The 22,116-nt window shown below is 36.4% G+C and overlaps 5 protein-coding genes across 5 annotated transcripts; 2 read left to right on the top strand and 3 right to left on the bottom strand.

Annotated features, from left to right (window-relative positions):
- Positions 1-70: 70 nt before the first annotated feature.
- On the bottom strand, positions 71-2,506 carry LOC104788364 (uncharacterized). Its single transcript, XM_087451576.1, has one exon. It carries the CDS (start codon positions 2,320-2,322, stop codon positions 391-393), a length of 1,932 nt encoding a protein of 643 aa, XP_087307702.1. The 5' UTR covers positions 2,323-2,506; the 3' UTR covers positions 71-390.
- Positions 2,507-4,116: 1,610 nt separating this feature from the next.
- On the top strand, positions 4,117-7,868 carry LOC104788363 (65-kDa microtubule-associated protein 4). Its single transcript, XM_010514113.3, has 13 exons — positions 4,117-4,306; positions 4,531-4,638; positions 4,725-4,922; positions 5,028-5,279; positions 5,375-5,581; positions 5,672-5,827; positions 5,913-6,072; positions 6,168-6,319; positions 6,391-6,478; positions 6,584-6,657; positions 6,750-6,824; positions 6,914-7,169; positions 7,251-7,868. The coding sequence occupies exons 2-13, from the start codon at positions 4,567-4,569 to the stop codon at positions 7,616-7,618; spliced, it is 2,058 nt and encodes a 685-aa protein (XP_010512415.2). The 5' UTR covers positions 4,117-4,306; positions 4,531-4,566; the 3' UTR covers positions 7,619-7,868.
- Positions 7,869-9,785: 1,917 nt separating this feature from the next.
- On the bottom strand, positions 9,786-12,189 carry LOC104788362 (actin-related protein 7). Its single transcript, XM_010514112.2, has 6 exons — positions 11,847-12,189; positions 11,387-11,750; positions 11,044-11,185; positions 10,519-10,760; positions 10,255-10,438; positions 9,786-10,169 (listed from the first exon to the last, which is right to left on the bottom strand). Exons 2-6 carry the CDS (start codon positions 11,693-11,695, stop codon positions 9,949-9,951), a joined length of 1,098 nt encoding a protein of 365 aa, XP_010512414.2. The 5' UTR covers positions 11,696-11,750; positions 11,847-12,189; the 3' UTR covers positions 9,786-9,948.
- Positions 12,190-12,261: 72 nt separating this feature from the next.
- LOC104749252 (proteasome subunit beta type-1) lies at positions 12,262-14,177 on the top strand. Its single transcript, XM_010514111.3, has 7 exons — positions 12,262-12,402; positions 12,521-12,628; positions 12,969-13,050; positions 13,155-13,284; positions 13,371-13,513; positions 13,600-13,686; positions 13,867-14,177. Exons 1-7 carry the CDS (start codon positions 12,356-12,358, stop codon positions 13,939-13,941), a joined length of 672 nt encoding a protein of 223 aa, XP_010512413.1. The 5' UTR covers positions 12,262-12,355; the 3' UTR covers positions 13,942-14,177.
- A 3,249-nt stretch (positions 14,178-17,426) lies between these two features.
- Positions 17,427-18,332, bottom strand: LOC104789808 (uncharacterized). The gene has a single exon (XM_010515453.2). The coding sequence runs from the start codon at positions 18,330-18,332 to the stop codon at positions 17,427-17,429; it is 906 nt and encodes a 301-aa protein (XP_010513755.2).
- Positions 18,333-22,116: the final 3,784 nt, after the last annotated feature.

The following is a 22,116-nucleotide window of genomic DNA, read 5'->3' as shown; positions in this document are numbered from 1 at the left end:
AAACGCATAATTAAGTATGTAACTGTTCAAATACTACATTATCAAGAACAAGATTGTTCCAAGTCATCTCTGAAACCAAACGATACTTCAATATTCAAATGATTTGGGGGCAAAAGATGATCACTTTACAATAGTAAAAAAAGTGAGAATCTTAGTTGAATAAAATTAACAATATATGCAGAGAAACAATCTGGGTTTCACTTTACATAAACCACACAAGAAGGACACTCCTACAACAACCAGCAAAAACAAAAAATCCTTGAAACCTTTTTAATAGAAGTATAGAACATATAAAATATACAACCTGATTCCCAGTTATGAAGTGGGGAAAGATATGTATAACGAGATGTGTGAGATAAGAGAGTTAGAACTTGGTTCCTTACCGCGTTTCTACAAAATCTCCCCGCCGTGTCTGAATCCATTGTCTTCACCGTCTGTGTTTGAATCCAAACCACAAGGAGGATCATACCACTTGGAGTTTTCTTGATAGAAGCTATCATCGACTTGTATACCAGCTAAACCTACATCTGTTTCTATACTACCTCCATCGTGTATCATCGCTTTTGTTAGTTTAGATTCTTCGCTATTCAGCATGCTCTTCTCATTAAAGTCATTGCATTTCAACCATTTGTCAGGCTTGCATGTCTCAGACAAGATATCTTTTGGACTTCCACAACCCGACGGTGGCCTTATCTCTTCCCAAGGAGCAACATCATCAAGGTTCCTCCCAAAACTGTCCTCATCATCTTCAATAAGTTCTGCATCCTTCCCATCTCCATATAAATGCTCGTGATGATGGTCACTCCAATGTGCCAGATCATTACCTCCAACAAGTATTTCATCTGAGTCTGTCTTCTCTGGAAGCAAGCCCGTTGTTCCCTTAACACTCTCATCGCCGAAATTCCTGATCTTGTTGAGCATCTCAAACAACTCGCTGGACACTGAACCCAACATCTCTTCTGAAAACGTTCCAAGCTTTCCTTCTAGAGTGCCGAGTTCACTCCTTAGTTCCTGCACCTGATGCAAGACAGCTAAACGCATATCGCCACCGACCCCATCAGTTTCCAAGTCTTCCCGCACTCCGTAGACAGTTTCTTGATCCATCAATAAATCCTTATGACCAACAACCCGATGCATGATTCTCGCATTTCCATCCGTTGCCCCTGGCTCATGTCCTGAATGGACAGCGTATAGCTTAAAAACAGCTGTCCCTTCTTCCTGGTATACAAAAGTCTTGGTCCTTTCACTGTAGTTAGCAATGGGCACAATAGCTCTAATCCTAAAACCACAACCGCATTTCTTCGACTGATAAGGCTCCCTCTTCAAAATCCTAGCCTTCTTAACTGAGCTAGGCTCTCCAGCTCTATGACAAGCATAATCCTTCACCTCTGCCATAAATGGCTTATACCTAATATACTTCTGCCTAATGCACAGCACAACCTTGTACTTCGCAGCCAACTGCTGCAACCTATCGGGAACTTCCTTGGCAGGCACATCAAAAGACTCTGTATACTCAAATCGACGCCGTTTGTTCCTCGAAGCAGAACCAGATTCAGCATTACAAACAGGGCACGCGGCTACACAAACCCTAATAAAGCTCTCGGGAATGCCATAGAGCTTAGCACCAACAGTCCAAACTTGTTTAATCCTTTCAATGGTCTCTTTAAGTCCTAGGTGTTTCAAATCACCATCAGCGTGATAGCCCATGACTATATCTTGCCACTGGTTGACGTGAGAGACGAACAGCTGAGTATTATTCTTGAAGCAGAGAAACTCGTTACCAGTGGCTGGATCAAGGCGGGAAGTGAGCTTATCCTGGATCCGTTTCCATGCGGTGAGGTAAGCTGTTTCCTCGTTTCGGTCCTTCCAAACGCAGCGCCATGACTTGAGTACAGACCTAGGCGTGGCGATACGGATCTCAGTGGGAGTAGCTAGACGTCCCTCACGGAGACAGAGGATCATGAGAGCGTGAGATTCAGCGTTGAAAGTGTAGAACTGATTTGAGATGTGTGGCTCTGGGCTGATGAAAAACTCATCTCTTCCGTCACTGGAAACCCTAGAATTTGAAGAAGCATCAAATTTGGGGGTTCCGGCGTAGGGATGAGACGCATCGTCGTGTTCGTCGGAGGATTGATCTGGAGAATCTCCGGATGGAGAAGAACGGAAGAGTACGAATTCCGGGAGAGAAAAATCGGGATCGACTTCGGAATTGTGGTTGTGGTTGAGAGTGGATGGTGGTGATTGAACGATTAAGTCCGCCGTCGAATCAAGATCGATATTATGATTATGGAATTGACCTTCTTCGGTTTTGTGAGAATCCATCTGGAAGACGAAGAAGTAGCTAGCGCAGACAGACAGAGAGAGAGAGAGAGGAGATGGTGAAGAAGACGACGCGACGATGAAGCAAGAAGAGAGAGAGAGCAAAAAAAATAAAAGGATTTTTCAGTAATTTTCAGTGTGTGGTTTTGTTTTAAATTTTAATTAATTTTATTTTCAGGCTCGTTCTGACAATACTGATAAGTCCGAGGGGCATTATTTTATTGTCTCTCTCTCCAAATAGTCACATACGGTTTTGTTTGGTTTTTTTTTTTTTCGTCCTCTTTTTTTTATTAAGCTCTTCCTTTTATCCACTTCCAAATTCCAATAATCATAATTTCATAAACAATTTAGTTTGTACGATTATATTGTGTTTGTGGTGATTTTTTTTTTTTTTTTGGACAAACTGGTTGTGGTGATTAATAATAATGATTTACATTAACTACTATGACCGAAACAATGCGTTGGGGTGGTTTTGGCCACATAAACGTCTAGTCGACGATTTTAAAAACAAAGTGTTTGTTCGAATGTGTTCAAATAGAACAAAGTGATTGAATTTTTATATGATGTGTCAGTGTCACAGTCACACGTTGAATAAAGTCTAGCTTAAGTAAAAGAGAAAAAACTCTTCAAATTTCACAACCGTTGAAAATCTACTAAAATGTCATTCGTTTATATATACTTGATCCAACTAATTTACCCTAATGTACTAACATGAAAAAGTTGTATATTCTCTCCATTTATTTTCTACAAGATCTGTTTTCATAAAAAAATTATGTTTTTGGTCGTACACAATAAGTAAATTGATTGATTTGATCATTTAAATTTATGATAATTAAGTTGTATTCTCGAGTGTTTTTTGTAGTCACGTACATACGATGTATTTGTGCATACTTTGATATATTAATTATAACGTAAGTAAGTGTTACTAAGTATTGTAGTGACTATAACGTTTTTGTTGACAATGTAAAAAGTTCACAAAACAAGTAGTGACTATATATATAATAAAGGGTTTAGCTTTAATTAAGGAGTTAGAACGATTAATTACACAAGCGCATACAATTAGTCAAATTAGTAACATATGTATAAATCCACACTACCTACATGGCTCCATCTAATAAGGTTTAAATTTGTTTTATTCAAACTCCATCTGTAATTTGTTATGTTGTAATGCTTCTGTAAATCTTAAACAATGAACATACGTACCTACCATATAGAGTAGAGTGGAAATTAACAATGAAATACTAATCCGTTGAAGGATGTTTATGTATTTTTCTTTGTTGGTTAATGTCGGAAGTCGGATATTAGGAAAAGTACCAATGTTAAATCACGGTAGACTCTCTCTTTCGATAGTTGAAAAAAGTAGTGTCATTTTTGAGTCTATCCTTCGAAGTCCTTTATCATTATCACCGGCTTAAAGTCGTTTACATGTAAACTAGAGAAAAATACTCATTGACTTCAACAAAGTAAATTTCAAAAAACCAGATATGTCACAGACGTCAATTCAGTCGTGGAATATGAGGTACATATCTGATATCTCTAACAAAATATTTATATTTTTAATTGTTTAATCTGGTTACCATTTTTTTTGTTAACAAAACAAATATCTTGATTGCCATTTTTAATTTCATTTAGGATCAATAATGGAGCCAATTTTATTTCAAAAAAATCCGAACAGTTCCTATTTCAAAAAAAATCAAGGCCTTTATTACTCGCTCACGAAATCTGATCCGTTAAAAAAAAAAGGAAAAAAGGGGAAAAGGGAAGATAAGTTCAAAACAACGGCTAAGATCATTCCACGTCAACCAAAATCGTGAGCCCCGGATCGTAACGGACCCTCCTCCCGCTCCTTGTTCAAATTTTAACTTTACATCCGTTACTCTCTTCTTTTGTTCTCCTTACTCCCAACACTTATAAACCCTAATTTCGCTCTCTCCTTCCTTGATCATCTCTTCACAAACTTCTTGGGCGCTCCTCATCTTTGATCCAGGTAGATTCTTTTTTTTTCTCTCTTCTCCCTCTTCTCTCTCGTAGATGTTTACAGATCTTGAACTTCTCTCTATGAATCATCGCGATTTTGTGTAATTTTGATTCCGCGGAGGAAACAGAGATTTCGTTTCCGGATAGTTAGGTTTTTGTGTAATCGAGAATCCGAATAATTTATCGGTGATGTTTCAATTGTTCATAATTGGGGATTTTTTTTTTTGTATTTAGGGTTTCGAGAGAAGGATTTAGCGTGTTCTAATCATCATGATGCGGAATTCAACAGAGCAGTTTTCGCGAATCGAGACTACATGTGGATTGTTACTTCGTCAATTGCAGGTTTTTTTTTTTAATCTTTCTGTTTCAAGATTACGTTTATTTTTGTTCTTGGTTTTAATTTAGAATTTTACCAATTTGGGTATCAGGAAATATGGAATGAAATGGGAGAGACTGAGGATGAGAAAGATACTGCTTTGGCTGATATCGAGAAGGAGTGTCTCTCGGTTTATAAGCGTAAAGTTGAAGAGGCTAGTCGTTGTAAAGCCAATTTGCTTAAAGAAATCGCCCTTGGAAGATCTGAAATTGCAGCCATTGGTTCTTCTATGGGTGGACAAGAGATTCATGCAAGTGTTTTTTAATAGATTTTGTTAACTTTTTTGGTTTTTGTCTGCTTGAGTTATGGCAAGTACTGATGTGTTTTTTTTTTTTCGTTTTTCTTGGTCTTACAGTTTAACAGCAGATTGGGAGAAAACTTGAAGGAAGAGCTTGAGAATGTTAATGTTCAATTAGAGGGACTACGCAAAAAGAAAGCTGAGAGAATGAATCGGTTTCGTGAAGTCATTGATCAGTTACTGAAGTTGTCATCTCAACTTGGAAATCCAACAGATTATCTGAAGAAGTTTGCTGCAGAAGAGACTGATCTTTCACTTCAGAAGTTGGAGGAATTGCGTAGGCAATTGGCTGAACTCCAGAATGAAAAGGTTAGTTTTGCTGTTAGATCTCATGATATAGGACTTAGAAGATTCTGTGCACCTGTTTTTCCAATATGTTAACTTTGATTCTTTTCAAATTGTAGAGTAAGAGATTGGAAGAGGTAGAACGTTTGCTGAAAACGCTTAACTCGTTGTGCTCGGTGCTTGGTGAAGATTTCAAGGACATGCTAAGAGGGATACATTCATCTCTGGTTGATTCTAACACCAGAGATGTGAACAGAAGTACTCTTGATAAGTTGGATATGATGATTGTGAATTTACGAGAGGTCAAGTTACAGCGAATGCAGAAGGTTAGTAGTCTGAGGTTTAGGTCTTTTTGTAATGGATTGCAATTTTTTCTGCGTGCTTATGGTTTCTGACTCTTTTTACTTACTTTTCAGGTTCAAGATCTTGCGGTCTCCCTGTTGGAGCTCTGGAATCTGCTGGACACGCCTGCGGAAGAGCAAAAGATATTTCACAATGTCACCTGCAGCATCGCTTTGTCTGAGCCTGAAATAACTGAGGACAACATACTATCTGTTGCTTCCATTAAACGCGTGAGTGCACAGGACCAAACCTTGCTGTGTTTTCTCCTCTATCCGTTTATAACAGACTATTTTATAATGTGGGTTTATATTACAGGTTGATGATGAAGTCACTAGGCTTAGCAAGCTTAAAATAACTAAGATCAAAGAGGTGATACTAAGAAAAAAGCTTGAGCTTGAGGAAATATCAAGGAAGATGCACATGGCTACCGAAGTTCTCAAATCAGAAAACTTTTCAGTTGAAGCTATAGAATCTGGTAAACCATTATTAGGCTTATTTGTACATCTAACTCATTATACTGGTAGATAATATGCAAATGCTAATAATAGCATGCTTCCCCTCATCTTTTAGGTGTCAAGGATCCTGAGCAGTTGTTAGAGCAAATTGATTCCGAGATTGCAAAGGTCAAAGAGGAAGCTTCAAGCAGGAAGGAGATTCTTGAAAAAGTGGAGAAATGGATGTCAGCATGTGAAGAAGAGTCTTGGCTTGAAGAGTACAATCGGGTTAGAAAATTAATATCAATCTATATGCCTGCTTCAATCTTTCTCTAGTCCTCACATTGTTGGCTTGTCAGGATGATAACCGGTACAACGCTGGAAGAGGAGCTCATCTTACATTAAAGCGTGCTGAAAAAGCCCGTGTACTTGTCAATAAACTTCCTGGTAACAACATTCTTGCTCTTTAGATTGTATAACAAAAACCCTCAATCCATAACTTTAGCTTTTAGTTACCCTAGAAACTGAATACCTCTGCGGCTGTTGATGCAGGGATGGTGGAGGCTTTGACTGCCAAAGTCACTGCCTGGGAGGCTGAAAGAGGAAATGAATTCTTATATGATGGTGTAAGTGTTTTTTTACTGATTAATGACTCTGTGCTACTCACTTAACAAGTCAGCATTTTCATTCACAAAAGCATGTTCCTTTGATTGTTCAGGTCCGAGTTTTATCGATGCTTGATCAGTACAAGACTCTATGGGGAGAAAAAGAGCATGAAAAACAGAGACAAAGAGTAAGGAACACTGGTTATTACCAGGAACGAACTCTTAGCATTTGAGACAAACATCATTAGCAATTTTGACATTGTTGCTTTCATCTCAGGATCTGAAGAAACTCCATGGACAACTCATAACAGAACAAGAAGCCCTCTACGGGTCTAAACCAAGCCCAAATAAAAGCGGAAAGAAACCACTGAGAACGCCAGTGAATGCTGCCATGAACAGAAAACTCTCACTTGGTGGTGCCATGCTTAATCAAAGCTTGAAGCCTGAGAAGGCAACATTCAATGGCAAAAGGAGCAGCTACTATGACCAGAACGCCACTAGTAGGAGAGATTCAACTCTTCCAACTCCTTCAGGTACATAATAATAAGACAAGATTTTGGTTTACTGAGACTTAGAAAGAGATTGACTATAGAGAATTTGTGTCAAATGTGTAGGGAGGAGAAACTCAGAGCTTCCAGGTCGTCTCAGATCAAAGAACGTCTCAGTTTCAGGCAAAACTGTGACGAACAAAGGGAGATCTCCAATGCTTAGGAAGCCTCTTTCACCTGTCACTTCCAATATCTTGAATTCCCCAGAAGATCACAGGGATGCTTACACAACAAAACCATCATCTTTAGAGGAGAGAATCTTGACACCTAAAACCAATGAAGAAAACGAAAGAGTTGTACCAACAACTCCGGCAGCTTCAGTCGCAATGATGGAGGCAACAACGCCGTTCACTCCTGCGGTGGAGAAGAGAATGGATGAAGCACCCGTTGCTCTTGAGTACTCGTTTGAAGAGGTTCGGGCCGGTTTTTGCTAAACCCGTTGCTGTTGAGTACCCTTAAGAAAGCTGCTTCAGATTGTATCCGATTTACCGCTTTCTTCTAGTAATTTCAAATCAGATACTACTTCGTTCGGGCCGGTTTTTCGCTAAACCGTGGAAAACCCGGTTTCCTCCCTTTAGGAAGCTGCTTCAAAATGTATCCGATTTACTTGCCTTTTCTAGGATTTGATATTTTTCCGGTACTTACAAAAAAGAAGTTTAATATAGTATATATGTCCTTCTCTTATTAAAGACTTCTAATCTGACATTTTTAACACATTCATACGTCAATGCTTTTATAAAATATATGTATTACCCAAAACTCGAAACACATTTATCATCTGAAATACATTTTTAGGAGAAAGAAAAAGAAAAGATTCTATTACCCAAAACTCGAAAAACTATAAATCATAATAACGCAGTAGAAGTATATAAAACAAAAAAAGATGTGAAAAATACGTTGGTGGTTTCCATTAATCATAATTGCCTTATTTTTAATAGTGTGGTTTTAAGAATTAGGGAAAAAATCGTTGTTGTATTTTCATTCATTGATCAATGTGTGTTGTTGACTATTGAGTACGACAAAAAGCATAACTCACAAATATTGAAATAGCAAAATATGAAATTGGACCGGGTTCAATGACACAAAGAAAAGGGACCGAGCTAAATTGGTTTGGATAAGTTGGTTCGGATTGAATTGATCAATGTGTGTTGTTGACTTATTGAGTACAACAAAAAGCATAACTCACAAATATTGAAATAGCAGATTATGAAATCTAATTACATCTAATCTTAACGGCTGTAAAAGATACGATTTGTTGACAAAGATAATCTTATTCGAGAGTCCGCGTAGAGCGCGTGGATTTAAGAAAAAGGAAAACGCGTTTTTGGTTTTTCTTTTTTTTCTTTAGATATTTTTCGATAATCTCATTTATTTCCTTCGTAACAACGCTCTCTCATCTCTATATATATATAAACCACTGAGGTCTTCTCCTCTTCTCTTCTTCACCACCTGAAATAGAGAAAAAAAAAAGTAAGAGAGAGCGTTCGTTCTAATGTCGACAGGGAACGAATCTGAAGATAGAGAGAGCGAGAAAATTTTAGTTGAATAGATATTCTTTAAAAAAATAATATTACTAAAGCTTGAATATTTTATAGACTGAACAATTTATATTCGTTTTTTTAAATTCAAATTATAGTATATCCAGGAATAAAACTATGAAGATAAGAGGTGAATTATAATGGTAAGTAACAAATTAATATGGTAAGTTAGATATCAAAATATTTTTTTTGATGAATAATTTAAGTCAATCGATCAATAATCAAGTCAAAAGAATTTAGTTAGATATCAATCGATAATCAAGTCAATCCGTAAATGATGAGTATACAAATGATACATAACTTAAACCAGTCTAAATTATTAATGTTTTAATTTTATAACCAATTAATGACCCATATACTTATTATATAATCTACTAAAAAGAAGTCATATACTTTCGAAATAATAAAGTAGGGATTAATTAAACCAAGAATTAATTAAATAACAAATATTGGAAAATTATGAATGCAATCGTAATTTAAAATGTTGAAAAACACTATTCAAGTAATTTTCACCACTTGAGTTGAATATGTTAAAAAAACTAGTCAACTAATTCAAATTAGAAAGTTGAAAAAAAATGCTCAAATTGTTCATCCATATTTTTGGAGATGTCATTGCAATCAAGAAATCTAATTCCTAAAAAATCATTAGAGTACAAACTATTATATAAAGAGACTAAATTATCATAAGTTCAAATATCAATAAAGATTAATTAGAAAAACTTAAAAAATACCTCATTTATTTATTTTTTTGGACGTTTAATACATGAGTTTTTTTTTTCTTAGACTAAATTACTTCATATAAATAAATTTGGTTTAAAAAAACTCAATTGGTAGATTCAGATTTGTGGCTACACAGTTATTAGAGAATCATTTAATTTTTCGAATACCAAATCTACTTTTTGTTTTTTCCCCAATTTTCGAAAGTAGCTCCGGTTTTCTATTAACCGAATCGAACCGGAATTTAATCCGGTTATCAGGAAAAAAAAATTAGAGATATAGGTATTCGAACCTATAATGCCAATCCACCCACGTATTGCCACTGAGCAACAACAATATCTACGCATTATGTAAACTGATTATTTATAAACCGATCTAATCAAATGATATTGTATTTGAAAGTGTTTTACTACTTAATTTGGTCCAAATCCTTAAATGACAGCAAAAGTAAAATAAAAAATCCTCTCAGCTACAACAACAAACGACCAAAGTTGTGTGGTCTTTGCTTTCTAGAAACATTTCCGATGAACCACCGATGGTCCAGTCTCGTCATAATCGGCTTTAGTAACATGCTGATTCTGCGGAAACACCACTTTAGCTAGTATGGCTCCTCCAACCCAGGCCGAATACATCCCCAAATTCTCCGGCATATATTCCGGCGGTTTCACCAGTGTTGGTCGAATAGCAGATGAGCACAAGTTTGCTTCTTTCTGAAATCTACTTTCGAATCCTACCAATGACCATTCCAACAAAACACTTTAGCTTTCCAACCCAAAAGATACCAGAACACAAAGTGTATCAAGTATTGTTATTACCTGTCATGGAGGTTGTACCACCACAGAGTACAGTATTCTCCAAGAGCTGCCTATGGTTCTCAGATGAAACTGTGGAGATAATGCGGACAAGCTGCTCAACGATTCCGTGCTCCTCCAGTCCCAATATAGACGGCTGAAACAGAGCTTCACCAACAGAGTATCTCTCTCGCCCAATGCTTATCACCTAAATAAGGCCATGGTTTTGTTATCTATACGCGTAAGGTAACACAAGATGTAGAATCTCAAAAATGTAGTCACACAAACCTGTCCATCAGGAAGAGTATGCTGCTCCATTTCACAGCTTTGAGTTTTCGCATAAGCAATTTCGTCCTCGACACAGTTTGCATACTGCTCCTTCAGTTTTTCAATGTCAGACGTGTTGAGATTCATTGTCGGGTTGGATTTTCCAAGCTCTTGGGCAAATAATTTCGTTAGTTCGGTTCCACCTAGCTCAAACCGTTTCGAGGCAATGTGTTGTACAGCACCTTCAAGAACTGGGGCAATATCTGAGGACACATTGTACAAGAGTTAACGACAAGAGTGGTTGGTATCAATCACAAAGTTAAAAAAACACCATACACAACATCATTCTGATCATGCCCAGCCACATACACAAGGAACTCCCAACTTACAGGACAAAAAATATTTGGTTTTACAAAACGTTTTAGAGGCTGTATAAAGGTTAATGAAGGGAAACAACATCTCATGAAACAAAAGTCACATAACACAGAGAACTATGACACAAAGAGTAAGATCAGATTATCACAAAGGTCAACAAAGTTATTATACCTATCTTTCCATGACCAATATCAACAGTGCAACCGGAGATGCGTCCAACAGCATAAAGGGACAGCACTGCTTGCTCTGATGCATAAAAACCAGAGACATTGAATGTTTCAAACATCAACTGTACCAATTGTTCCCTAATAGCCTGTCCACAAACAAAAATTCACCAAATCAGGTCGAAACGTTCAGAAAAATAACATTTTGCTATCTAAAATGTGGTACTATAAGAACAAAATGGATCCTTTTTCCTTTTAAATCATCCAATGGTACAAGATTATGGAAATTGAAAAGAGACTCCACAAGAATTCTAAATTCTAATAACAAGGGAAGAAGTTGAGATACGAACCTTAGGAGTACATAGTGGATCTGTGAAGAGTATATTGCCTTCGTTTCCCTCTTCCCAACCAAGACCAGTGTAGACAACATAACGCAAGAGATCCTCCATAGCATCCCAATCTCTAACTAAACCCCTTTCAATAGGATCAAGAGTGACATCTTCAAAGACAGTGGTGGTGGGGTTATCAGCTGAAGAAGACCCATCCTCTTCAACCATTCGTTTCATTTGAGATGGAATTATCATTGCAGGAGCTTGGTCAGGAATCGCTGCTCCTGCTTTGAGAAGCTTAGAGCCAGCATCAACAACAAGTGCTTCCATTGTTTTCACACACACACCTTAAAAACCCTAACTTTCCACAAATGCGAAAAATGTCCTGGTAGCACCAAGTCAAGCAAGATAAAGAAGAGAAACTGAGAGAATGAACTAGAATAAGAGAAAAAAGAAAGAATGGTTTTTTCGAGGAACCCACCTTCAAATCCTTACAGAGAACTCCAGATTTTTACTAGAACAACATCAAACTACACATCTTCCTCAAAATTAGGGTTTCAAGTAGATCTAGACTCAGCTAGGGCAAAGTTTCTACAATAGAACTAGTACGACTACAATCAATGGTCTGTCTACAAGGAAACTAGAAGAAGCTTACGAGTTTCAGTGAGAGACAAAAATCGAAGTAGACGAAGAAGAAGAAGAAGCAGACGTCAGAGAGAAAGAGAAAAAAAGGAAAAATAAATTAATTCCCAGGAATTCAAAACCTAGAGAAGGCCCAATATAAAGCCCAATATGATATCGAAACAGCCCATAATGTCTTCGATCTAAAACGGTGCCGTTTACGGTCTCCGTCTTTTTCTTGTTAACAAAGCCAGAGAGAGCTTAAGATCCCCAGAAGAGTTTCTTTGATACCCGGAAAAGCTAATTCTGCCATTTTCGATTCATCTAAGCCCTAGGCTCTAAGCTTTCTCTCTCTCTATCAAATCCACCATGACTAAGCAGCACGCGAACTGGTCTCCTTACGATAACAATGGAGGGTAAGGATCGTTAATCGACCTGCTGGGTTCTTTCTTCTGATTTGCTATTTGATTGAGGCGATTGTGTCTTAATTTATTGCTATGTATCTTTAATCGTAGTGTATTCTTTTTTTTTCAGAACATGTGTGGCCATCGCTGGATCGGATTACTGTGTTATCGCCGCTGATACTCGTATGTCTACTGGTTACAGTATTCTTAGTCGCGATTACTCAAAAATCCATAAACTGTAAGTAATACCCCACTACTCTTTGTTCTCTCAATTTCCTCACTTTTCGATTCGATCCTTCTTGGCAATACTTTGATTTTGGCCTTTGCTGTAGATTATTAGGGTTTTTGCAATCTATAAACCGTAGATCTAGATAAAACCGGTTATGTACTTGGATGGTTTGATCATTGAGTAGACTTTGTGATTGATTTGATCATTCCTTGGATTCTGTAATCCGGTTTATCACTTAGCTGATTTGTGTTCTTTATAACTTATTCCTTGGATTCTGGAATCCGGTTTGTCCTTATGTAACTTGCAAGGCTCTTGTTAAGCTATTGTCCTTCTTTTTTAACTTTTCCAGAGCAGACAAAGCTGTGTTGTCTTCCTCTGGCTTTCAGGCTGATGTGAAAGCATTGCAGAAGGTTCTCAAATCCAGACACTTGGTGAGGTTTTCTTTGCTCTTTTGCAGATATCTTTTTTTTTTTTTAAGAAAAAGATATAATCTTTTTATGTAAGAAGAGTGTTCTCTGTGTTTTGTGTCCTGCAGATCTATCAACATCAGCACAACAAGCAGATGAGCTGTCCTGCAATGGCCCAGCTTCTCTCCAACACGCTTTATTTCAAGCGTTTTTTCCCTTACTATGCCTTTAATGTTCTAGGAGGGCTTGACGAGGAAGGTAAAATTGCTCTTCTTCTTTTTGTTAGTTAGGATGTGACTTTAGCAACCGTACATTGTGTGATCTTTATTCTTGATTATATTCAGGAAAAGGTTGTGTCTTTACTTACGACGCTGTTGGATCATATGAGAGAGTTGGATACGGTGCTCAAGGTTCTGGTTCCACACTCATCATGCCTTTCCTTGACAACCAGCTCAAGTCTCCGAGTCCTCTTCTGCTACCTAAACAGGTTTGTTGATATTCTTCATTTGTGCCATTGTTAGCATAAAATGAATAATTCAGGTTCCAATTTATTCTTCTTCTGCCACCATGTAGGATTCGAACACACCCCTTTCAGAAGCCGAAGCAGTTGATTTGGTGAAAACTGTTTTCGCCTCTGCCACAGAAAGAGATATCTACACTGTAAGTTTTTCTATTTGTCTTCTTTTGTCACCACGCCACAAAAAAACTTACCTATTTAGTTGAAGATATTCCCAAAACATTTACTTAATCTATATCCCTGATATTAATGAAGGGCAACAACTCATCTTCGTTAATTGTTGGTCTCTGACTAATGCTTTGTGGAATTGTTTGCTGTAACAGGGAGACAAGCTTGAGATTATGATACTTAAGGCCGACGGTATCAAGACTGAACTCATGGACCTGAGGAAAGACTAAGCTCCTTTCATGCATTTAGCCAACCATGTCTTATCTGGTTTGTTATGTTCACTTCAACATTAGGCTTCCTGAGCTGTAGAACTCGTATGAACTGCTGTTGGGTTTGATGCTTCACAGTTTAAATCATGACACTCGTATCTCTGAAGTTTCTCCAGAACTGCTTTCTTTTTGTATGAATCACTCAAATCCTTGTGTTCAAACACTATTTCTCTCGTTTATTGCAATGTTTTTACGTAGGGCATTGCATTAAGAAATTCAATTTAGACAAGATTAGAATCTGGAAACTCCTTTGCTTCATTAATCAGAAGCTGTTTTCTGATACCCATCCCTTCTTCTCCAGCTCTTGTCGCAATGCCTCCACAGATAAAAATTGAAAAAAAGAATAAAAACAAAAGCAGATTAGCTGTTAGGATGTGGCAATAACAGATAAATATTTCAGCATCCAAGTTCTTCATACTTTATTCGCTTTCTATTCACATCGAAGTCGAAGTTCTCTTTACGGGATGCAGATCGATACTCCACATTCGAGTTCTTCCCAGTAGGAAACAAGAATTCAATATCATCTACTAACTGCCAAAGACTATATCGTTGGCAATGTTGGTTGACAAAGAAACAATAGAAAACTCACTATACTATTACTTACCTAAGATTGAACTTTCATATTCGAAGTCATCCTTGTTCTCCACAATCCGAGGAGTAAATTTGTCAGGTTTCACCGACTTGATGTGCAACAATGGTGAATGAACCGATGTAACTACGGGGGGTTATCAAAAACTTTGAGGTGGAGAATGTTTCTAATGTTTTAACGTCTGAGAGTCTAAATAAAAGGAACAAACAAATCTATAACGACAATGTCAAATGTCATTCCACGTTAAATGAGCTCTGACCAGCAAAAATTGAAACATTAAAAAAAAGGGGAAGGGTTCGTGCATAGGAACGAGCGTAAGTACGTAATAGCAAAACAAATCATATCAAAAAACATTCGAAAGTCAAAAAGCCCTCAGCGTCCTAATTTTCACTTTGTTTTGGAGAGCAGCTGAGAAAAATCCCTGTCTTCTGAAGAGGGCTTCCTCCAGCTAATAGACTGGTCCAAATCCAAACTGGTGGCTTCTGAATTCAAATTTGATTTCTGAATGTAAAATTCACGATGAAGCTGTTGTTTTGGAGAAAAATCAAAGTATTGATCAGTTTACATATTTGATTGGTTTAGTGGTTTTAGTTATACTTAACCGGTTTAAGCATTTAAGTTAATTTGATTCAATAAAAGAATATATGATGAATTTAATCGTTAAACCATTACCCATTACGACTTAACTCATTTGATCCATTAAACCATTTGATCCACTAACTTATTTTATTCATGAATTCATTAGGATAAATTTTGTTTATTCATTAGGGTTCATGAGTTAGATTGAGTTGAGTTGATCCCTGCAACTTGACCAATTTTGACACCCCTTAATGTGGATAAGGAAATTAAGAACACTTATTCTCGTTCAAGTGTTACTAATATATTCTTTTGATTTCCTAAAGTTTTGATATGAACTTCTGTTGTTTAAAATGAGTAAAGGAGTTATGCATGCTTCTATCTTTATACTGCATAGCACATGTATAAGGATATCTATATCATAAGGATAGCACATGTTGGATATCTTTATATGAAAAATTGTAATACTGCAAATAATTCAAAATTTGGAGTTTTTTTTTTTCGATTCTTAACTTTTTTTTTTCTTTTTTGACGACATACCACATTTTTATATAGTTTTTCTTGCTTGCAGACTAGCTAGAATCATTAATAAAAAGTAGGAAAATTGTAGGAAATTTAACTTTTGAACACATACAGTTTAGAAGATTTTTAAAGATAAAAGGAAACAAATGATATACATATCTTACCACTATCAAATAAATAGTACTGTATCCCCTATATATTAATAGAGGAGCATTTTGGCAAAAAAGCTGAAGTGTCAGCATTACAGAGCTCAAAACACTCTTTCCTTTATTTGTCATCAGCTTTTAAAAATATTTTTATTTATTTACCACTCTATTTTTCCAAAAATACAATTAACATCCAAAAATAAATTTTTATATTATCTTTCTACCTTAATTATATCCTTTAATTATATTTTCATAAAATCTTTAAAATGAATTTTAAGAACTTTTTGTTCATATGATATAATAATATAAGATTGATATTATAATAACTCTCACGGATTAAATTTTAATTATTATACAATTTTTTTTATAGATATATACTATACAATCGAATTTTAAATATTTCAATTATCCATAAATATAATAGATCTTGTAAATAAAAATTACAGTAAAAACATTAAATAATTATTTTATACCACACTATGTGCGGGTTGTTACCTAGTATAAGTTATTGTGGAACACATCCAACGAAAATCGATAAACCCTTTGTAAAAATAATTTGAGCCAAGTAGCCAAACTCAAATATTTAACCATTTAAAAATTTCTTGGAGTGAGGTTTTTTTAATTAACCAAGTTTGTTGACACAGATTTTGTAAGTTTTAACCATCATGCGTCATAGAAAAACTATTCTATGTTGCACAATCTACAACCTTACAAACCAATGTGACAAAGAGTCAAAGAGACACATTACATTTACATATGTATACGCTACAGTACATATATTCAATAGATTCAGTATTTATAACCACTAATCTTAAAAGCCGAAAAAGTGCAAGTAATTAGGCTTCTAAAAGCCCATATCTTATAGGTCATGAATGGCTGCTGATTTTTTATTGGTTTTTAGATTTTGGTTGTTAGCTTTTGGATTTTTAAAATTTTTGATTTTTGGTGTAGATTTTAGTTTTTGCAAAATCTTGAATGGTAACTAATATTATAATTATTTTTAAATAGTAAAATAATGGTTATAAATTTTTATTTGATAAAAATATACAATGATACAGAAAAACATATGTTTATTGCATATAAAAACACATTATTGCAAAATTACTACTATCATCACCATTCAAGGTCTTAGTTTGTTTTAGAATTTAAGTAAATTAGAATAAATATATATTAAGAAAAAGAGAGAGAATGCTAGATTAGAATAAATATATATTGTGGTTTTTAGATTTTATGAAGGAATTGCTAAAATTTTACAAAATCTGGTTTTCCTAAATTTTAGTAAAAATATTCATAATCTTGAATGACTTAAGAAATGGATTTTGCATAATGTAAAAATAAAAACTGATACAACATCAGGTGCCATTCAATAGTCTTGCAACCTACGTCCTGCGGAGGTTACACCAGAAACTTGGAGACTACTCCACTTAATAACTTTTAAGAAGAAATTGCTCCCAAACCTTTGCACTTTTTTTCTATAAACACTTTCTCAGATTTTTCACTTTAAAAATCCAAAATATCTATTCTTTCTGAAAAGTATTTAGAAATCCAACAAAATAATTAGTCACTCCCTTTTTTTTTTTTTTTTTGTCAACAAGAAAATTAGCTCAAACGAGTCAATTTGGTGGAAAATCGTTTACAAATAAAAAATGGTGGGAACTTGCACGCGCTTTGCGTGCTAAAGAGTCCGCCCTAACATTAGCATTACGGGAAACATAAATCAAAGAAAAAGAAGAAAACTCCTCCCTGTCCATCTTTATGTCGTCTAGATACGGTGCAAAGGCCGGCCATTCGTGAGGAGAAGACACCATCTTCACCAAGTCGGAACAGTCCGTAAGAAACGTCACCTCCCGGATATCATGTCCAATCATACATCGCATGGCCCACATAAATGCTTCAACTTCAGCGTGTAGCGGGGAAAGACTGCGCCTGTAATTGGTGGCTCCGAGCAGAGGGGACTCTCGCTGTACAGAAGTACAACACCATCCTGCACCTGAAAAAACATCCGACTCCTTCCAGGAGCCGTCAACAAAACAACGATACCCTAAATAAACCGAAGAAAGCAAAACAGTATTCCCCCGAGGTGTCCGAGAAAGAGGGGAACCAGCGGGTGGACCCTCCAAATCCCCATCATCCATCTGAGCTTGAAGCCAAGAGGACGCCTCCCCTTCGGCCAACCTCACCACCTCATCCGGATGTTCGTCTCGGTTCTCAAAAACCTTAGCATTTCTTGCTTTCCAAATGTACCACATGAGCCAAGGGAAAAAATCCACCCGGTTGCCCGGGTTATTCCGCCCTAGGAAATGATCCACATTAGCATAGACCGACTCTGTCGGAAAGTTCTGCAGGCCCACCGGTACATGTGCCAGAGCCCATGCCTGACGTGCGGGGGGACAACGAAAAAGAACATGATTAACCGTTTCTTCCTCAGCCCCGCACCGCGAACAGCCAATATCACAAGCGACACCTCGCCGTTTCAGATTCGCCGTAACCGAAATACAACCAGTCAGAGCTTGCCACATGAAATGTTTCAATTTAGGTGGACATCGCACTTGCCAAACCCCCGCTAGGAGAGCGGTGATATCTGGCCCTGACCCAGTAGCCTTAAAAGCGCTGGGAACACCCAAGCGTGCTGTGTCGTAACCTGATTTAACCGTATATTTTCCGTATAGTCACTCCCTATATATTAGTTGTAGATGAGTTTGTACTCTAATGATTTTGTAGAAATTAGATTAGATAAGTTTGTTTGTTCTTGATTGCAATGGCATTTCCAAAAATATGGATGAACAATTTGAACACTTTTTGTTCATTGAATCAGTTGAATAATTTTTTCTAACATCTTCAACTCAAGTGGTGAAAAGTAGTTGAATAGTGTTTTGTCAACCTCTTAAATTACAACTATATTCATGGAAGCTGTGAGCTTTTCATGCTATTAAAGTAAGAATTATTAATAGTTTGTTAAAAAAAACTGTATTTTACAAATTCTAATTATTATATGTTTTTTTGCAGAAAAAATGATGGATTTTTTTTTCCTGAAAAAAAAACCAATTTAAATATAATTATTTGCATGTTTAGAAATTTGTTCAGAATGTTGTAAATAAATAGAAAAACTTATTCTAACTAATCAACAAAATCACAATCCGAATTCTCTCTATACATGACATTGAAACACAAAAACATTTGTCAAAAAAGTAACTTAAACTTTTAATATTATGTTTTAAAGTAAGTTATTAAACTAGCTTGTGTAGGACTTATTGGTAAGTAGTGACTGAGATGAATTTGTATTTTAAAAGGCTGATAGAAAGTATTAACAAGTATGCTTTTGTTCCAGGTTCACTCTGAAATGGTTGGCGGTTTATATATCTCTCACATATACTCGTGAGTTTGTGACACATTTGTATTTCTCAATAATTTGGACTGATTAACAAAAAAAAAAATGCGTTTGGTGCCAATAATTTTTAAAAAATAAAAATCTGTAGCTCTGGTTCACTTATTCAATAGTGAGTGTGGATAACGTATGTTGCCTGTAAGATAGACGATTTAAATTATGTAAGATATTTTAAATATACAAATAAAATTAAACAGAATAAGATATTGAAAAAAAAAATGATCGTAACGCAAAAAGGAAATAGCAAATACCAAAGGAAAAGGAAATACCAAAAAAAGGGAATATACAAGAGTCAAAGTTGGTTTGACTACCGACTTTATTTTATTTAATCTTAACCATTGAAATATCACACGAGATCAAATCGTGACCGTCAATTTCTTACATACTAAAAAAATAGATACAATCTTAACCGTTATTGAATCTGAGATAAAATTCTTGTGTTGTTGGCAAAGGATCACAACAAGCAGCGATATGGTTGGGGTAAGTTTGCGGTAATGATACGTGCTTATATATGTCTTGGTTATTTTGGTATGCATGTTTTTTTTGTTGCATCAGCCTCAAGGATTGTCAAATTTGCTCAGGACTACCAGAGAAAGGCATCAGTGGAGACGATGATGATGTTGGAAATTGATCCTTTGCCTAACATGGTACTGATGATATCAGAGGAAGGTGATGAAGAGAAGTGGTGTTGTGAAGACGATGAGAGGATCGTGAGATGAAGAAGATGAGAAAATGTGTTTTGTGTCGTACAAGAAAGAAGAAAAGGCTTATGGGCCATGTTGTTTTATAAGAAGGCCCATATATGCTATTGGGTTATTTTGTGTTAGGAAAACAATTATGCAAGTAATTAGGTTAAAATAGAATGTAGTATAAATATGTAAGGTTGTGGTAAAAACAAGATAAGGAGAATGAGAGGTTAAACAAGTGGCTGACCAAAATCCTTCATGGTATCAGAGCTCCAAGGTCTTGGTGGCCTGGAAGTTTGAAGAATCTGCACAAGAAACAAAGAGAAGTCAAAGGCACAAGCTGCGTACCGTAGAAGAAAACAGAGGACGGAAAAATCAGGTACAAATCTGAGATCTAAACTTGGTCTTAGGTAAAGATGCAGAATCAACAAGTGATTTCAGTGTTTGAGGGGAACAAGTATAACTTATGGGTTATAAAGACAAGAGTCCTACTTAGGTCTAGAGGGTTGTGGAAAGTAGTAATTGAAGGAATCCAAGATGAGAAGAAAAAGAATACAAATTGGGAGGAGTTAAAGGTGAAAGATCAGGCAGCCTTACAGTTGTTGTGTAGTGCTGTCTCTGAAGAGATTTACAGTAGCTATTTGTCTGACACTGAATCTTCGAAAGATGCATGGGATGTACTGCAACAGAATTTCAAAAATGTTCAAAAGGAAGCACAAACTAAAGCACAAGCAGACAAACAAAATCAAGAACAAAACAACCAACAAGAAGCATTGTTCACAGCAACTCATGGACAAAAAGCAAGCGATGAAGATGTGTGGGTGGTTGATAGTGGGGCCACTAGCCACATGGCTAGAGATAAAGGCTGGTTTTCAAAGTTAAACACAAGTGTCACAACACATGTGAGGCTAGGCTTCGGTGAAATGGTACAAAGTAAAGGGAGAGGATCAGTCACTGTGATGACAGAGACTGGAAAAAGCGTCTTGACAAATGTCCTTTTGGTTCCTTGTCTGAAACAAAACTACCTAAGCGTTCCTCAACTGATGGATGATGGCTATGGGATCATATTCGGTGGATCAAGATGCACAATCACAAATAAAAAGGGAGAGAAGATACTGGAGGCAGCCATGAGAAATGATTGCTATTCTATTAAGTTTTCAAGAATGAAGAATGAAGTACAACAAGGAGAAGGACCACAAAGAGGGGCAGAAACAGAACCTGGAAATTATGGAGAAGAATGTGGAACTGGAGAACTTGTTGACCTGCAGGAGAGTGTAGAAAAACAATCACTAAGCCGTGTGATTAAGGGAGAATCAAGCAATGAACAACAAGAAATCCATCAATATTTGATGGTAGAGGGTGTAGAACAAGAGGTCAAAAATCAACAAGTTGACAATCAAACTGACTGGACTGAGAATATGACTTACCAAACAAGGGTGAATGCAAGTGAGGATGGTATCGGTCTCAAGGAGCAAAGTAGAGCAGAAACTGTCATAAGGGAAACTGAGCATGTCTACCAAGAAGTTGATAAAACATGTCAGATTGCAGAGCAACACAAGGTATCAAATGCATTTGGAAACTTAACTGAAAGGAAGAATGGACCTGCTGGAGTTGTAGCAGGCTCGACTGTGAAGAATACTCGTGGTAAGACTGAGGTAGCTCTAGGAAAGACTCATGAGATAGTAATCACAGAGTGTACAATGATAATTGGTTCGAGCAAGACTCAAGAGAGAGAACCTGCAAAAGAACCACACCTTGAGTTAATTAAAGAATCAAAGATTCAGAGCCCCAAGGGAAGTAATCCAAGTTTTAGAGTGAGATGCGAAGAGGTCAAGGAAATAAATATGAGGCATGACTCACAACTCACCCGAGTAATGGAAAAGGATGAAGATCACACTTATGTTACTGCTGAAAGGTACCTGCAAGAGAGAGGAGTGAATCAGGTTAAGAGAACAGAAGGAAAACTGAAGAGACAAGAAGAAAAACAGATTCAAGAATTAAGAAAGGAGTATAAGAAGAAGAAAAAGTGGATTATGGAAAATAAAGGAAAAAATGAAGAGGAGACCGACGACCTAGATCACTCGCAAGAGTACGTGCAAAACAAAGAAAAGCATCAGTCTTCAGCCATGATTGATGAGAAACAAAAGGGGATCAACTCAATTGTCGGATATGAGAAAGTGATGAGTCCTATCAAATCTGATGAGATTGTGAAGATTAAGAAAGTGAGGGAGA

This window comes from Camelina sativa, chromosome 5, assembly GCF_030686135.1.
Source record: "Camelina sativa cultivar CO46 ecotype springtype chromosome 5, ASM3068613v1".
In the NCBI taxonomy this organism is placed as follows: Eukaryota; Viridiplantae; Streptophyta; class Magnoliopsida; order Brassicales; family Brassicaceae; genus Camelina; species Camelina sativa.
This window is presented reverse-complemented; position numbering and strand designations above follow the sequence as displayed.

Coding starts and splice junctions, on each gene's coding strand:
- LOC104788363 (XM_010514113.3), top strand. CDS start 4,567: ATGATGCGGAATTCAACAGAGCAGTTTTCGCGAATCGAGACTACATGT. Junction 6,479..6,583: donor ACTTGTCAATAAACTTCCTG/GTAACAACATTC, acceptor CTGTTGATGCAG/GGATGGTGGAGGCTTTGACT. Junction 6,658..6,749: donor ATGAATTCTTATATGATGGT/GTAAGTGTTTTT, acceptor TTGATTGTTCAG/GTCCGAGTTTTATCGATGCT.
- LOC104788364 (XM_087451576.1), bottom strand. CDS start 2,322: ATGGATTCTCACAAAACCGAAGAAGGTCAATTCCATAATCATAATATC.
- LOC104788362 (XM_010514112.2), bottom strand. CDS start 11,695: ATGGAAGCACTTGTTGTTGATGCTGGCTCTAAGCTTCTCAAAGCAGGA. Junction 10,761..11,043: donor TATTGGTCATGGAAAGATAG/GTATAATAACTT, acceptor ATGTGTCCTCAG/ATATTGCCCCAGTTCTTGAA. Junction 10,170..10,254: donor TGGTACAACCTCCATGACAG/GTAATAACAATA, acceptor GGTCATTGGTAG/GATTCGAAAGTAGATTTCAG.
- LOC104749252 (XM_010514111.3), top strand. CDS start 12,356: ATGACTAAGCAGCACGCGAACTGGTCTCCTTACGATAACAATGGAGG. Junction 12,629..12,968: donor TACTCAAAAATCCATAAACT/GTAAGTAATACC, acceptor TAACTTTTCCAG/AGCAGACAAAGCTGTGTTGT. Junction 13,051..13,154: donor TTCTCAAATCCAGACACTTG/GTGAGGTTTTCT, acceptor TGTGTCCTGCAG/ATCTATCAACATCAGCACAA.
- LOC104789808 (XM_010515453.2), bottom strand. CDS start 18,332: ATGTGGCAAGCTCTGACTGGTTGTATTTCGGTTACGGCGAATCTGAAA.